General features: G+C 47.5%; 1 protein-coding gene across 1 annotated transcript in view; it reads right to left on the minus strand.

The window, feature by feature from the left end:
• Positions 1-6,104, minus strand: part of LOC121278865 (transcription initiation factor TFIID subunit 4-like) — a 164,133-nt gene extending 158,029 nt beyond the window's left edge. Inside the window, exon 1 of the mRNA XM_041189322.1 lies at positions 5,489-6,104. Coding sequence (XP_041045256.1) covers positions 5,489-6,104 — 616 coding nt within the window. The remainder of the gene's footprint in view (positions 1-5,488) is intronic.
• Between the last annotated feature and the right edge of the window lie 8,935 nt (positions 6,105-15,039).

Raw genomic sequence — 15,039 nt, forward strand, 5'->3', positions numbered from 1 at the left:
GGTGGAGGTAGCAAATGTTTGTGGATGGGGTGCCAATCAAACAGGCTGCTTTGTCCTGGATAGTGTCAAGCTTCTTGAGTGTTGTTGGATCTAGGCAAGTGGGGAGCATTCCATCACACTCTTGACTTGTGCCATGCAGATGATGGAAAGGTTTTGGGGAGTCAGGTGATGAGTTACACCCCACAGAATTCCCAGCCTCTAAACTGCCCTTCTAGCCACAGTATTTATATGGCTAGTCCTGTCCATCATCAATTATGTTGATAGTGGGGGGATTCAGTGATGGTAATGTCGATGAATATCAAGAGCCGATGGTTAGATTCTCACTTGTTGGAGGTTTAAATGGACAAAAACTTCAGAATGTTTCAGTGCAGAGGGATCTGGGTGTCCTCGTGCACGAATCGCTGAAAGCTAGTGTGCAGGTACAGTAGGTAACAAGGAGGGCAAATGGAATTTTGGCATTTATTGCTAAAGGAATAGAGTATAAAAATAGGGAACTGTACAAGGCATTGGTGAGACCGCACCTGGAGTACTGTGCACAGTTTTGGTCCCCTTACTTGAGGAAGGATGTAGTTGCATTGGAGGTGGTTCAGAGAAGGTTCACTGGATTGATTCTAGAGATGCGGGGCTTGTCTTATGAGGAGAAATTAAGCAGTTTAGGCCTATACTTGCTAGAGTTTAAAAGGATAAGAGGAGATCTAATTGAGGTATAGAGGTATATAAGATGCTAAAGGGGATAGACAAAGTAGATGTGGAGCGGATGTTTCCCCTTGTGGGGCATTCTAGAACGAGAGGCCATAGTTTTAGGCTAAGGGGTGGTAGCTTTAAATCAGAGATGAGGAGGAATTACTTTTCTCAAAGGGTCGTGAATCTGTGGAACTCACTACCTCAGAGTGCAGTGGATGCCGGGACGCTGAATAAATTTGAGGAGGAGATAGACAGATTTTTAATTAGTAACGGGTTGAAAGGTTATGGGGAGAGGGCGGGAAATTGGAGTTGAGGCCAAACTGAGATCAGCCATAACCGCATTGAATGGAGGGGCAGGCTCGGGGGGTTGAATTGCCTACTCCTGCTCCTAGTTCTTATGTTATGTTCTTATGATCATTGCCTGGCACGAATGTGCTGAAATATGCTTATGAATGGGATAGGGTGACAAGCAAGGTGCCTTGTTAAATGCAAGACATTTAAACAGAAGACAGTGGAAACTTCTTCGGAATAACAAGGCTGTGGAATTCACTTCAATTGATGCTGAAGTTTAAGTTGGACAGGTGGTGAAGTAGTGGATTAGACACAGGAACAGGGTGGGTAAATATGATTGGAACCATTTACTCTTACAGGAGGTAACTGCCAACACAGACCCAGTTGGACTAAATGACTTCCCCCCCCAACCCCTCCCCAAGTCTCATCTTAAACTTACATTATGTAAAAGTTGGAATTCCACCAAATGGTGGAAACTTCTCATCCCTCAAACATAGCCAAAAGGGCTGAATTCAAGAGGTGAGGGGAGCGTGACAGCCTTTGACATCAGGGCAGCATTTGACCGTGTGGCATCAAGGAGCCCCAGCAAAACTGTAGTCAATGGGAACTGGGAGGAAAACGTTCTTGGGGTTGGAGTCATAGATATCACTGCAGGAGTTCCTCAGGGTAGTGTCTGAAGCCCAATCATTTCAGCTGCTTCATCAAGGAGCTTCGCTCCATTACATGGTCAGAAGCGGGGATGTTTGCTGATGCTTGCATCAAGTTCAGCATAATTCGTAACTCTTCAGATTCTGAAGCAGTCCACATCCAGATACAGAGAGACCTGATCAACTGCAGACTTGGGTAGCCAGTAGCATTTGTGCCAGGCAATGACCAGCTCCAACAACAGGTAATTCAGCCAACTCCCCCTACCCCCCATTAACAACATCTTGGGGTTACCATTGACCAGAAACTGAACTCGATCAGCCATATAAACACTGTGGCTACAAAAGCAGGTCAGTGGCTGGGAGCTCTGCAGCCAGTAACTCACCTCCTGACTCCCCAAAACCTGTCCGCCATCTACAAGGTGCAAGTCAGGAGTGTGTGGAATTCTCTCCACTTGCCTAGATGAGTGCAGCTCCAAAAACACAAGCAGCTCAACACCATCCAGGACAAAACAGCCCGCATAATCAGTACCCAGTCCATCACCTTGAACATTCACTCCCTCCACTAACATCACACAGTGGCAGCAGTGTATATCATGTACAAGATGCACTGCAGCAACTCACCAAGCCTCCTTTGACAGCACCTTCCAAACCCACAACCTCTACCATCTAGAAGGGCAAGGACAGCAAATGCTTGGGGACACCACCCTCTAAGTTCCTCTCCAAGCCACTCACCATTCTGACTTGGAAAATCCTGGAACTCCCCCCCCAACAGCGCTGTGGGTGTACCTACACCACATGGACTGCAGCAGCTCATCACCACCTTCTCGAGGGCAATTAGGGACGGGCAATAAATGCTGGCCTAGCCAACGACACCCACAACCCATGAACAAAAGAAAAGGAACAACCCTATATAACCACCAGGTGTATAAAATCTGTTCTTGGGATGCAGAAATCTCTGGCAATGCCAGCATTTAGTACCCATTCCTTGCTGCTTTCAACGCAGCGCTTTGTTGAACTATTGAGGTCCATGTGGTGAAGGTGTTCCCACAGTACTGTTAGGTTAGGAAGGTCCAGGATTCTGACACAATGAAGAAGAAATGGCTGATACACATCCAAGCCAGGACGGTCTAGTGATCTGCGGGGAATTCTATGTAAGGGATTGAAACAAAGGGCTGCAATTAAAACTTGGATCATCTTCAACTTAGTGAAGTCGCAATCTTGCTTTATCCTTGACTTGGACTGTTCCATTAAGTTACAGCTCTATTAACTTACTATGAGGCCGTACGTTAATCTTAGTGCTTATAAATTACCCAAAGTAAAGTTTCACTGATGCAAAATGCCTGATAAAATACATGCACAAAAGACATCAAGACTGAAATAAGACAATCAGTAACAGCAAGTGTTTAGCTTTCTGGCAGCGCATAACTGCAGATAAAGCAAAGGTTTCATAAATTACAGTTAATACGAAAGTCAACTGCCCTATTGGCTCTTCGTTATCCTTAAAGGATAACTGAATGCTGTTTGAATGGAACACTTCAGGCATGTGCCTCTTGAACACAAAGCAGGGAGTCAGCACTCAGTTCTGTCAAGGCCCCACTTATAACATTTAACCGTCCTAACCCACGTGCAATTTCCATGCTCCATCATTTCTGCATTTGCTGAACAATTGGTCACAGCAGGAGAATCCCAGGGAACAGCAGAAACACTTTAGGGATGTCCTCAAAGCATCCCTGAAGTCATCAAACATTCAAATCATGGGAGACCCTGCCTTGTGACCAAGCAAAATGGAGAAGGCTCATTCAGGAAGGCACCAAACACATCGGGAGACTTTGTTGGAAGCGTGCAGAGGCGATGTCGAGGCATCGGAGGGAGCGCACGAACCTCCAAACAACCCATCTACCCAAGCATCCAAGCTCCCCCTGCCCCATCATGTGGGATCACACATTGGGTTCTGAGATAGCTGATAAAAATGTTATAAACACTATACAAATCCAAATTGTGGTACATCTAATAGAACTGCGGACTTGGTTTTACTCTGATCAAAAAAATCATTGCAAAAATCAAAATTGTCACAGCACAGGAGGCGGCCAGTCAGCTTCTGTCTGCACTGGTTCCCTGAATGAGCAACTCACCTTGTGTCATTCATCTACCTTCACCTCATAACCCTGCACATTCTTCCTTTTCAGATAACAATCTAATTCCGTTTGGAGATGCTTTGATTGCACCTGCTCCACCACGCTCAGGCTGTGGAAGCAACTCAACCCCGATCCCATGGCACTGCCTAAACAGCAGCTTGCTGAAGGTCCATCCAACTCCCTACATCCTTCCAAGATCATTGTTCAAAGTTGCACCTTCAGCTGTCTCAGTCCCAAGTTCTGGAATTCCCTAAATCTCTCCCCTTCAAGATATTCCTTAAAACCTACTCGGTTGTTGTCTTAATATTGCCATAGGAGACGGTAGCATGGTGATAATGTCGCTGTGCTAGTAATACAGAGGCGCAGGCTAATGCTCTGGGGACACAGGTTCAAATCCCACCATGGCAGCAGCTGGTGCAATTTAAATTCAGTTAATATAAGGCTATTCTCAGTAATGATGAGCATGACAACTACCACCAATTGCTGTAAAGGCACATTTAGTTCACAAATCCCTTCAAGGAGGAAATCTGCCATCCTTACCCAGGCTGACCACGGCAATGTGCTTGGCTCTTAACTGCCCTCTGAAATGGCCTAGCTAGCCACTCAGTTCAAGGGCAATTAGGGATGGGCAACAAATGCCTTGCCAGCAATGCCCACATCCCATAAAATAACAAAATCACAGAATTGTTATGGTGCAGAAGGAAGCCATTCAGCCCATCGCATCTGCACCACTGTCAAATATTGTTCAATAAACTCCTGGGGAAGCACCTCAAGACTGTTTAAAATGTTATAAACACTATACAAAGCCAAATTGTAGTACAGCTAATAGAACTGTGGCCTTGGCTTTACTTTGATCTAAAAACATCACTGCAAAAATCAGAATTGTTGCAGCACAGGAGGCGGCCATTCGGCTTATGAGCAACTCACCTTGTGCCATTCATCTACCTTCACCTTGTAACCCTGCAAATTCTTCCTTTTCAGATAACAGTCTAATTCCCTTTGGAGTTGCTTTGATTGAACCTGCTCCACCACACACTCAGGCTGTGCATAACCGCTCGCTCTGAAGTTTCTCCTCTCATTCTCAATCGTTTCACAAGTGGGGACAGTTTCTCCGTAACTATTCTGTCTGGACACCTCACGATTTTGAATACCTCTCGACCTTCTCTTCTCCAAGGAAAACAGTCATAACTTATCCAGCCTACCGTCATAACCGAAGTTCCTTGTCCCTGGAAGTACTCTCTCGAATCTGTTCCACACCCTCTCCAATGCCTTCACATCCTCCGTATAAAGTGAAGCTCCCAGAACTGGGTGCAATACTAATTCAGCTGAGGCTGAATTACTAACTTAGACAAATTCCCCGCACTGCACTGCTCCGCTCTTCTACCCTTTGCCCCTATTAATAAAGCCCAGGATACCGTATGCTTTATTAAATGCTCTCTCTCTCCACCTGTCACTTTCACTGAACCTATGCAAGTATACACCAAGGCGAAGTCCTCGACACAAATTCAAGCTATTGTCGGTGATACAGAATGGTGCGTTTTTGATTTAAAAGCCCCCCCTCCCCCCCAAAAAAGCGTGTCAAAGATAGCTCTTATAAGAGATGAGTTTCCAACTTGAGCGGGTGCAGAGCTGCAGCCCTCGCACACGCCCACCTTGCGACCACGTGTGGGGAGGGCAGTGCAATATTAAAAGATGCCAGGAGCCTTTCAGGCAAGAGGCGCTTCTCCTTACCTGCTGGGACCTGGAAGTTTTGCAGAAGGGGGACAGTCGTCTGGCCGAGCTGAGGGGCTTTGACGTGCGGGGAGGAGACGGTGATCCTTTGGACGGTGGCGGCAGGGGTGCGGGAGGCTGGCAGCGGGTGGTTGCCTGGGGCTGGGGTCGGGGCCGGGGCCGGAGCCGGAGCCGCCGCCGTCTTCACCATCGCCGCGGGCGTCGGCGAGGCCAGGAACCCGCCGGCCCCCTGGCTGGGCCGGGGCTGACCGCCTGCGCCGGTGCTGGGCCCCGCCTGACTCTGGCGCAGGTGCTCGGGCAGCAGGACGACTTTGAGCGCGGGGGAAGGGCAGGCGGACGAGGGGCCCGGGGCCGCCGGGGCGCTGACCGGCTCCGCGGCCGAGGCGCAGGCGGCGGCGGCGGCGGCGGGCGGGACTCCCGCCCCGCCGTTCACCAGCGGCTCGCCCGGCACCAGCCCGTTGCTGGCCGCCGCGGGCCGGGGGCTGGGCTGGGGGTTGGAGGAGGAGGAGGAAGGGGCAGGCGGCTCGGCGCTGACCGTCGAGGCGGGGAGTCCGCCGCTCCCCGGGGTCTGTTGGCCCGCCGGCCGCGCGATATTGGCGGGTTCGGGGGTGGGCATGATTGAAGGAGAGGGGGGTGGTCGGCGGGCTCCCCCGCGCCGCCGCCTCTCCCCTGTCACTTGGTGCCCACTCTGGCTCTCTCCCGGAGAGTCAGGGCCCGGCCTGGATTCGCTGCCATGGCCGCTCGGGCTTCTCCTCAGCCAAACCGCCGTGCCGGCGCCGCCATCTTGTTAGTGACGCATGGCAGCTTGCTGCGCATGCGCCGCCCGCCCCTTCGCCGGCTGGAGGCTCGATGCGCATGCGTCCCTCTACGCCTCTGGTCGTGTGGGAAGCTGGACGCGCATGCTCTGCCCTCGGGGCCCCCCCCACTTTCGGGGCGTTTGGTGGGTTCGGGCGCATGCGTAATGATGGCGCTTGGATTCGCGACTCAGGCCCCGCCCCTCGTTCCCATTGGTCAAGAAGAACGAAGCAGCAGCAGTAGCAAGGAGCATGCGCCCTACAGTCAGCACCTACCACAGAATAGTTATATTTACATGGTAAAACATTCCAATTGCTCATTACCACATGCACAAACTGTGTGAAATCAACTTCCAACAAGATTTGCATTTATGATAGCATATTTAATTGAGCAAAACATTCCAATTGCCCAGCACTGCAAGCACAAACTGTTCAGGCAACTTCCAGCAACCTGGGTTTAAATGTCACACTTTTAACTTAGTAAATGCCCCAATTGCCCAGCCACACGTGCACCAGTTGTATTCTTTTCGAAAATAAGACTTGAGCATAAAATGGGCTGCCCTATTTGTTTTTTCATGATTCAGGGGAAGGGTGGTGCAGTGGTAGTGTCAGTGGACTAATAATCCTGAGACCTCCCCCCCCCCCCCCACCAAATTAATGTCCTGGGGAATGTGGGTTCAAATCCCGCCATGGTGTCACGATTCACTGAGGATAGTGAGCTGCAATATCGCGGCCCAACTGCTTCCCCGAGCCTTGACAAATGTGAAAAAGTTTGATCAACCCACCCTCTAACGTCTGCTTGTGGTATTACTTTGACCTCTGGTAATGGACTTTGTTTAGCCATTGCCCTGGCCACCAGACATGACAGAAAAGTACCAGGAACTTGTTCTTGTAACTGCTCCATCTCTTTAGCCTCTCTCAGACATTCCGTAATGATAGCAAAGCTATAACCTTCACTCCTGCCAAGTTATTACCCAAGAATAAATCAACTCCATCCACAGGTAATTTATTAACCACGCCTACAACCACCGATCAAGACAACAAATCACACACCAATTGCACCTTGTACAACGGAACCAGGATATACCCTCCACTTATCCCATTTGCCAATAATTTAGCTTTAATTGAACTCTCTGGAGGGAAACCAAGTCCTTCTCCAGCAAAAGAGTTTGAATGTGTCCCTTTAAAAAGTTATGGATTTAGCTGCATCATTTGATGAAAAAGGGGTTATTTTTCCTTTATACAAAAATTGTTTATATCTCTCATCTACCTTATTCACTTTGCCTGCTTTCACAGCAATGAACTCCAGAACTTATTTGTAGTTAAAGCTACAATTTGATCTTTGGCATTTTCTTTTTGAGTTCCCTTTTTAAACTCACTCTTACGAACTACAATAAGTCCCATGGGCTTCCCTCACAACTTCCAATATTCTGAATGAATGTGTCCCACTTTATTACAACTTTATTACTTAGGCCTTCGAGTTTCACCTCCACCCTCAGTACCTTCCTTCCTGATATGGGGAGGAGATCGCAAGGTATCGCCAACTATCCATTCTTTACCCTGGTTACTTGCCTTCCTTTTACTGTCCCACTCTATTCTTTTCAAATTTATGGGGGTGATGGAAAAAATGTTTAGTTTTATGGATCAACTCATAACCATCAGCTGTTACTGCTGCCTGTCTAGCAGTTCACAGAATCACAGAGTGCAGAAGAGGCCCTTTGGCCCATCGAGTCTGCACCGACATGTGAGAAACACCCGACCTACTTACCTAATCCCATTTACCAGCACTCGGCCCATAGACTTGAATCTTATGACGTGCCAAGTGCTCATCCAGGTACTTTTTAAAGGATGTGAGGCAACCTGCCTCCACCACCCTCCCAGGCAGTGCATTCCAGACCGTCACCACCCTCTGGGTAAAAAAGTTTTTCCTCTCAACCTCCTGCCCCTCACCTTGAACTTATGTCCCCTCGTGACTGATCCTTCAACTAAAGGGAACAGCTGCTCCCTGTCCATGTTCCTCATAGTTTTGTACACCTCGATCAGGTCGCCCCTCAGTCTTCTCTGCTTCAACAAAAACAACCTAAGTCTATCCAACCTGTCTTCATAACTTAAATGTTTCATCCCAGGCAACATCCTGGTGAATCTCCGCTGCACCCCCTCCAGTGCAATCACATCCTTCCTATAATGTGGTGACCAGAACTGCACACAGTACTCCAGCTGTGGCCTCACCAAGGTTCTGTACAACTCCAACATGACCTCCCTACTTTTGTAATCTATGCCTCGATTGATAAAGGCAAGTGTCCCATATGCCTTTTTCACCACCCCACTAACGTGCCCCTCCACCTTCAGAGATCTATGGACACAAATGCCAAGGTCCCTTTGTTCCTCAGAACTTCCTCGTGTCTTGCCATTCATTGAATACTTCCTTGTCAAATTATTCCTTCCAAAGTGTATCACCTCACACCTTTCACGGTTAAATTCCATCTGCCACTTATCTGCCCATTTGACCATCCCTTTGGTCTTCAGCATGGGCTCTTATTACAGAAGGTAGGGATTTTTTAAATTCTTCCAGGAGAATGGTCTCTGAGAACTTCAGAGGTAGTTTCAACTCTTAATGCTCATATTCACTTGTTCAAAACAACTGTACTTAATCTTTTCAAATTCAATGTAAGTTTTGCCCAGGCTGTTTCATTTAGTTTTGAAACTTTTGTCTGTGTGCTTCAGGGACCAACTCATATGCACCCAAAATGGCCTTTTTCACCAGCTCATAATCGCTAGAAACCTCCTCTGAAAGTGAAGCATAAATTTCCTGTGCTCTACCCGTCAATTTGTTCTGCATGGGCGATGCCCAGTTTTCCTTTGGCCAGTTCGTCTGTTTAGCTATCTTCTCAAATGAAATAAGGAATGCTTCAACGTCACTTTCCTTAAACCTTGGGAGGGCTTGTACAAATTTAAACATCTCCCCATTGGGATCTGAACTGGAAATAAGTCCTGCCTCACTTACTGGTGTCTCTTTTTTAACTGCCAGCATTCCAAGCTGAAACTCTTGTCCTTTTTTTTTTCCCTTTCTGTTCTTTTGTGTTCAAGTTTATGTTTGTCCATTTCTAACCTCACAATTTCTAATTGCCTCTGGAGATCGAGTTTTTGCATTTCCATTTCTCTTTCCTTTTCTGCTTCCTCTAGTTCCAATTTTTTTTTTATTTGCAACTGAATTTGAGCCCATTCCAGTGAACCACCCCTTGGAGCATTCGATCTCTTGGGCATTCCTTCCAGTTTTAAATGCTGTGCCATCTCTTTGATTATCTCTGCCTTCCAAGCTTTGGCAGGCAATCCTACTCTTCGTTTACTTGCCAAATCAATTAACCTGCCTTTGGGGATCCTTTATAAGATCGTCAGGGACATCTCTTCCATTTACAGGGAAGTTTTAGCAGTTTCCAGTGCAATCTTAGTTTTGATAAATTAACCTGGGCTTTCCTTTTAGCTTTTATTACTTACTAAATCTACACGCAACTAGTCGTTGTCTCGTGTTCCAAAATATCCTGGACCCGAGCCCCCAAACTTTGTCATGACTCACTGGGGATAGTGAGCTGCAATATCGAGCCCCACTGCTCCCTGAGTCTCGACAAACATGAACAAGTTTGCTCAACCTACCTAATTGTTTAGGTTAACAGAATATGAGCACCAGGTTTGTAAAGTACATAACTGTTTATTGAACAAACTGTCTTTAACCATTGGCAAAATAAAGGAATATGAACAGCTAATTTCTAACTCTATAACCTAAACTCTATCCCTTCTTAAATCCCACACACGAGACACAAAAACATGGATTTCAAGGGTGGGATAAAACAGTTCAATAGCACCAATTCTGGAGTACAGGATTCGATAGGTTGATTTGGATTGATGTCTTCCAAATTCCTTTCAGTTCTTTGTTGGTGACATGAGGTAGTCTCCCAGCATTTTCAGCCTTTAGTTTACTGGCTGAGCACTTGCCTTTCAATGTCTCTAACAGTGATTTTCCCCATTGCCTCTTGACAGGGGTTTTCAGAGAGAGAGAGCCGGTTATCGAGGTATGAGGAGGAAAAGCCAGCTAGCTATTATTGTAGAATTACTGGAATCTTGCACAGACATGAAAGAGAGAGGTTTTAGGTCTTTTTGCTTTCAGGCTAGGAGCTATTCCTGCTGCTCTGCTCTCACAAACCCGGGTCACCTGGTTAGGAACCAATTAAAATGTTGTTACCAGGCAGTTCCCTATTAGACCAGACTCTTCCTCGGCACCATAAAAGTTATGTTATTTACAATAGCCGCTCATAAAGTTCAACTTCAATTAACAAATCTGGAATATAAAGTTAGTCTCAATAATGGTGATCGTGAAACGAACATTGGAGTTCAACAATTTTAGATCTTAAACTCCCTCTTCCATCCCCACCCCCTTTCCATTTCTTCCCCCTCCTTTTTGTTTTTTTCAATAATTTAGATAGATTTTTTTTCCCACCTCTTTCCATTATTTTTAATGTATTCCACCGATCATTTATCTATACCTTTTTTGCCCTTTTAGTTTTATTTCACCCCACCCCCACTAGAGCTATCTGTACCTTGCTTGTCCTTCATCCATTCTTAATTAGCACATTCTTTTAGATAATATCACCACCTTCAACACCTCTTTGTTCTTTTGTCTGTGACAGCTTTTGGTAATCTCCTCCTATCACTGCTTGCTTGTCCCAACAACCACCACCACCCCACCTCCCCCCCCCCCCCCCCCCCCCCCCCCCCCCCCAAGCCCCCGGCAAACCAGCTTATATTTCACCCCTCTCCTATTTTTACTTAGTTCTGTTGAAAGGTCATGAGGACTCGAAACATCAACTGTACTCTTCTTCGCCGATGCTGCCAGAGCTGCTGAGTTTTTCCAGGTATTTTTTATTTTTTGTTTTGGATTTCCGGCATCCGCAGTAATTTGTTTTTATCTCTGTGTTTAATTGACTGCCTGCCACTTCTCTTCAAGATATGCTTACCTTGAAGAAGTTTTGTTCTACTCTCCGTCAGGATTTTCGAATCTCTCTCTTGCCTTGTTCACCTTCATTGCTTTCCATTTCTCTCCTGGTGTTTGACAAGGTGTTTACTAAAACCCGCTTTCACAGCCATATCTCCTTTCACAGTGACTGTCTCCGTCTCTGACTTACCCCACGTGGATTTCAATTGAAGTTCCATCCCTCATGTTTCCAACCCACCCACGATTACAGGTATCCCCGGGACATACAACGTTCCTGGGATTGCTGTTCCCGACGCATCCTGAGATCCACACTCAGTGCCATGCGCCGCCATATGAACACACTCGACCTCTCCCTCCAGCAGCACCGCCGTACCCTTTTTCAAAGCTGCACGTGCCCCCAGTTTCATTTTATCCTTCGGCTCATCCGACGCTTCAACAAGAAACTTTTTCTCTTTCTCTCAAGTGCTGAGGAACGCAAGCTCCAACAACTCATCGACACCAACACCCATCTAGGACCCTCCACCCCTGCCTGTCCCTCCGTCCCCACCCCATCTTCCAATCCCAGCCCCAGCCGGGTATTCACTATACCCCCTGACCTTCCCCTCTCCGATGCTGAACGTTCAGTGCTCAGCAAAGGACTTAGTTTCATACCCTTATGCCCTCATCTCAATGAATTTCGGGCTCGGCACGATGCTGAACTCTTCTTCCACCGTCTTCGTCTCCATGCTCACTTCTTTGGGCAGGAGTCCTCTCCCCGTTCAACGGATCCCTTTACCCACCTCCAATATTCTCCCTCCACCTGGACCCCTCCCTCTGGATTCTTACCTTCTCTTGATCTTTTCATTGAGAACTGTTGGCGTGACATTAGTCGTCTCAATTTTTCTGCTCCTTTCACCCATTCTAACCTGTCTCTCTCTGAACTTACTGCACTCTGTTCTCTCAGGTCCAACCCTGACATTGTCGTCAAACCCGCTGACAAGGGTGGTGCTGTTGTTGTCTGGCGCACTGACCTCTACCCCATGGAGGCTGAGCATCAACTTGCAGACACTTCCTCCTACCTCTCCCTGGACCATGATCCCACCACTGAACATCAAGCCATTGTTTCCAGGACTGTTACTGACCTCATCTCCTCTGGAGAGCTTCCTTCCACAGCTTCCAACCTGATAGTCTCCCAACCTCGGACGGCCCACTTCTACCTCCTACCCAAAATCCACAAACAGGACTGTCCTGGCAGACCGATCGTGTCAGCCTGTTCCTGCCCCACGGAACTCATTTCTCGCTATCTTGATTCCCTTCTCTCTCCCCTTGTCCAGTCCCTTCCCACCTACATCCATGATTCCTCTGACACCTTACGTCACATCAACAATTCCAGTTCCCTGGCCCCAACCACTTCCTCTTCACCATGGACGTCCAATCCCTCTACACCTCCATCCCCCACCGGGATGGTCTGAGGGCCCTTAGCTTCTTGCTCGAACAGAGGCCCGAACAATCCCCATCCACCACTACTCTCCTCCGTCTGGCTGAACTTGATCTCATACTGAACGATTTCTCCTTTAACTCCTCTCACTCCCTCCAAATAAAAGGTGTGGCTATGGGTACCCACATGGGCCCCAGCTATGCCTGTCTCTTTATGGGGTATGTGTAACATTCCTTGTTCCAGTCCTACTCCGGCCCCCTTCCACAACTCTTTCTCCGGTACATCGATGATTACTTCGGTGCTGCTTCATGCTCTCATTGGGACCTGGAAAAATTTATTAATTTTGCTTCCAATCTCCATCGATTTCACATGGTCCATCTCTGACACTTCCCTTCCCTTCCTTGACCTCTCTGTCTCAATTTCTGGTGATAGACTGTCCACCAATATCCATTACAAGCATACTGACTCCCACAGCTACCTCGACTACAGCTCCTCACACCCCGCTTCCTGTAAGGACTCCATCCCATTCTCTCAGTTCCTTCGCCTCCGTCGCATCTGTTCTGATGATGCCACTTTCCAAAACAGTTCCTCTGACATGTCCTCCTTCTTCCTTAACCGAGGTTTTCCACCCATGGTCGTTGACAGGGCCTCAACCGTATCCAGCCCTTCTCCCGCGCATCCGCCCTCACGCCTTCTCCTCCCTTCCAGAAATATGATAGGGTCCCCCTTGTCCTCACTTATTACCCCACCAGCCTCCGCCATTTCCGCCAACTCCAGCATGATGCCACCACCAAACACATCTTCCCTTCACCCCCCCTGGCGGCATTCCGTAGGGATCGTTCCCTCCGGGACACCCTGGTCCACTCCTCCGTCACCCCCTACACCTCAACCCCCTCCTATGGCACCTCCCCATGCGAACGCAAGATATGCAACACCTGCCCCTTCACTTCCTCTCTCCTCACCGTCCAAGGGCCCAAACACTCCTTTCAAGTGAAGCAGCATTTCACTTGCATTTTCTTCAACTTAGTCTACTGCATTCATTGCTCCCAATGCGGTTTCCTCTACGTTGGAGAGACCAAACGCAGATTGGGTGACCGATTTGCAGAACACCTTCGGTCTTTCCGCAAGAATGACCCAGAGCTCCCTGTCGTTTGCCATTTTAACACTCCACCCTGCTCCCTTGCCCACGTGTGTCCTCGGCCTGCTGCATTGTTCCAGTGAAGCTTGATGCAAACTGGAGGAACAGCACTTCATCTTCTGACTAGGCACTTCACAGCCTTCCGGAATGAATATTTGAGTTCAACAATTTTAGATCATGAAATCTCTCCTCCATCCCCACCCCCTTTCCGTTTCTTCCCCCTTCCTTTTTGTTTTTTCCAATAATTTATATAGATTTTTTTCCCACCTATTTCCATTGTTTTTAATGTATTCCACCAATCATTTATCTATACCTCTTATGCCCTTTTAATCTTATTTCACCCCGACCCCACTAGAGCTATTATACCTTGCTTGTCCTGCTATCCATTCTTAATTAGCACATTCTTTTAGATAATATCACCACCTTCAACACCTCTTTGTTCTTTTGTCTGTGACAGCTTTTGGTTATCTCCTCCTATCACTCATTGCTTGTGCCAACAACCACCATCCCCCCACCCTTCGCCCCACCCCACCCCTCCCCTTAAACCAGCTTATATTTCACCCCTCTCCTATTTTTACTTAGTTCTGTTGAAGGGTTATGAGGACTCGAAATGTCAACTGTACTCTTCTCCGCTGATGCTGCCACACCTGCTGAGTTTTTCCAGGTATTTTTTTTGTATTTGTTGTTAAAAACCCATTTTGCTCACTTTACAGAAGGAATTCCATGATCCTTATTTGGTCTGGCCTGGCCCAGGTGTGACTCCAGACCCACAGCAACATGGTTGACTCTTAACTGCCCTCTGAAATGGCCTGGCAAGCCACTCAGTTCAAAAGAAATTAGCAATGGGCAAGAAATGCTCGTTTTACCAGCGAACCCCACATCCCATGAACAAATAAATAAAAATGTGGCTGTCACTGGTTGTTATTTGTTGCCAATCCCTAACTGTCCTTGAGAAAGTGGTGGTGAGCTGTCTTCTTGAACCGCTGCAGTCCAGGAAGAGGAGGTACACCCACACTGGTGTTAGGGAGAGAGTTCCAGAAGTTTGATCCAGTGACAGAAACAATGATTCTCGTTCCAAGTCAGGAAGGCGCCTCCCTTGGATTTCTAGCATCCGCAGTTTTTTGTTTTTCTTACTTAAATTCTGTACTCCAGAGGTTATTAACCTGGAGCTTTTTAATTTAATTCCTAACTCCTCAGTCTTGATATGTTTGAGCA

Source organism: Carcharodon carcharias, chromosome 6, assembly GCF_017639515.1.
Source record: "Carcharodon carcharias isolate sCarCar2 chromosome 6, sCarCar2.pri, whole genome shotgun sequence".
In the NCBI taxonomy this organism is placed as follows: domain Eukaryota; kingdom Metazoa; phylum Chordata; class Chondrichthyes; order Lamniformes; family Lamnidae; genus Carcharodon; species Carcharodon carcharias.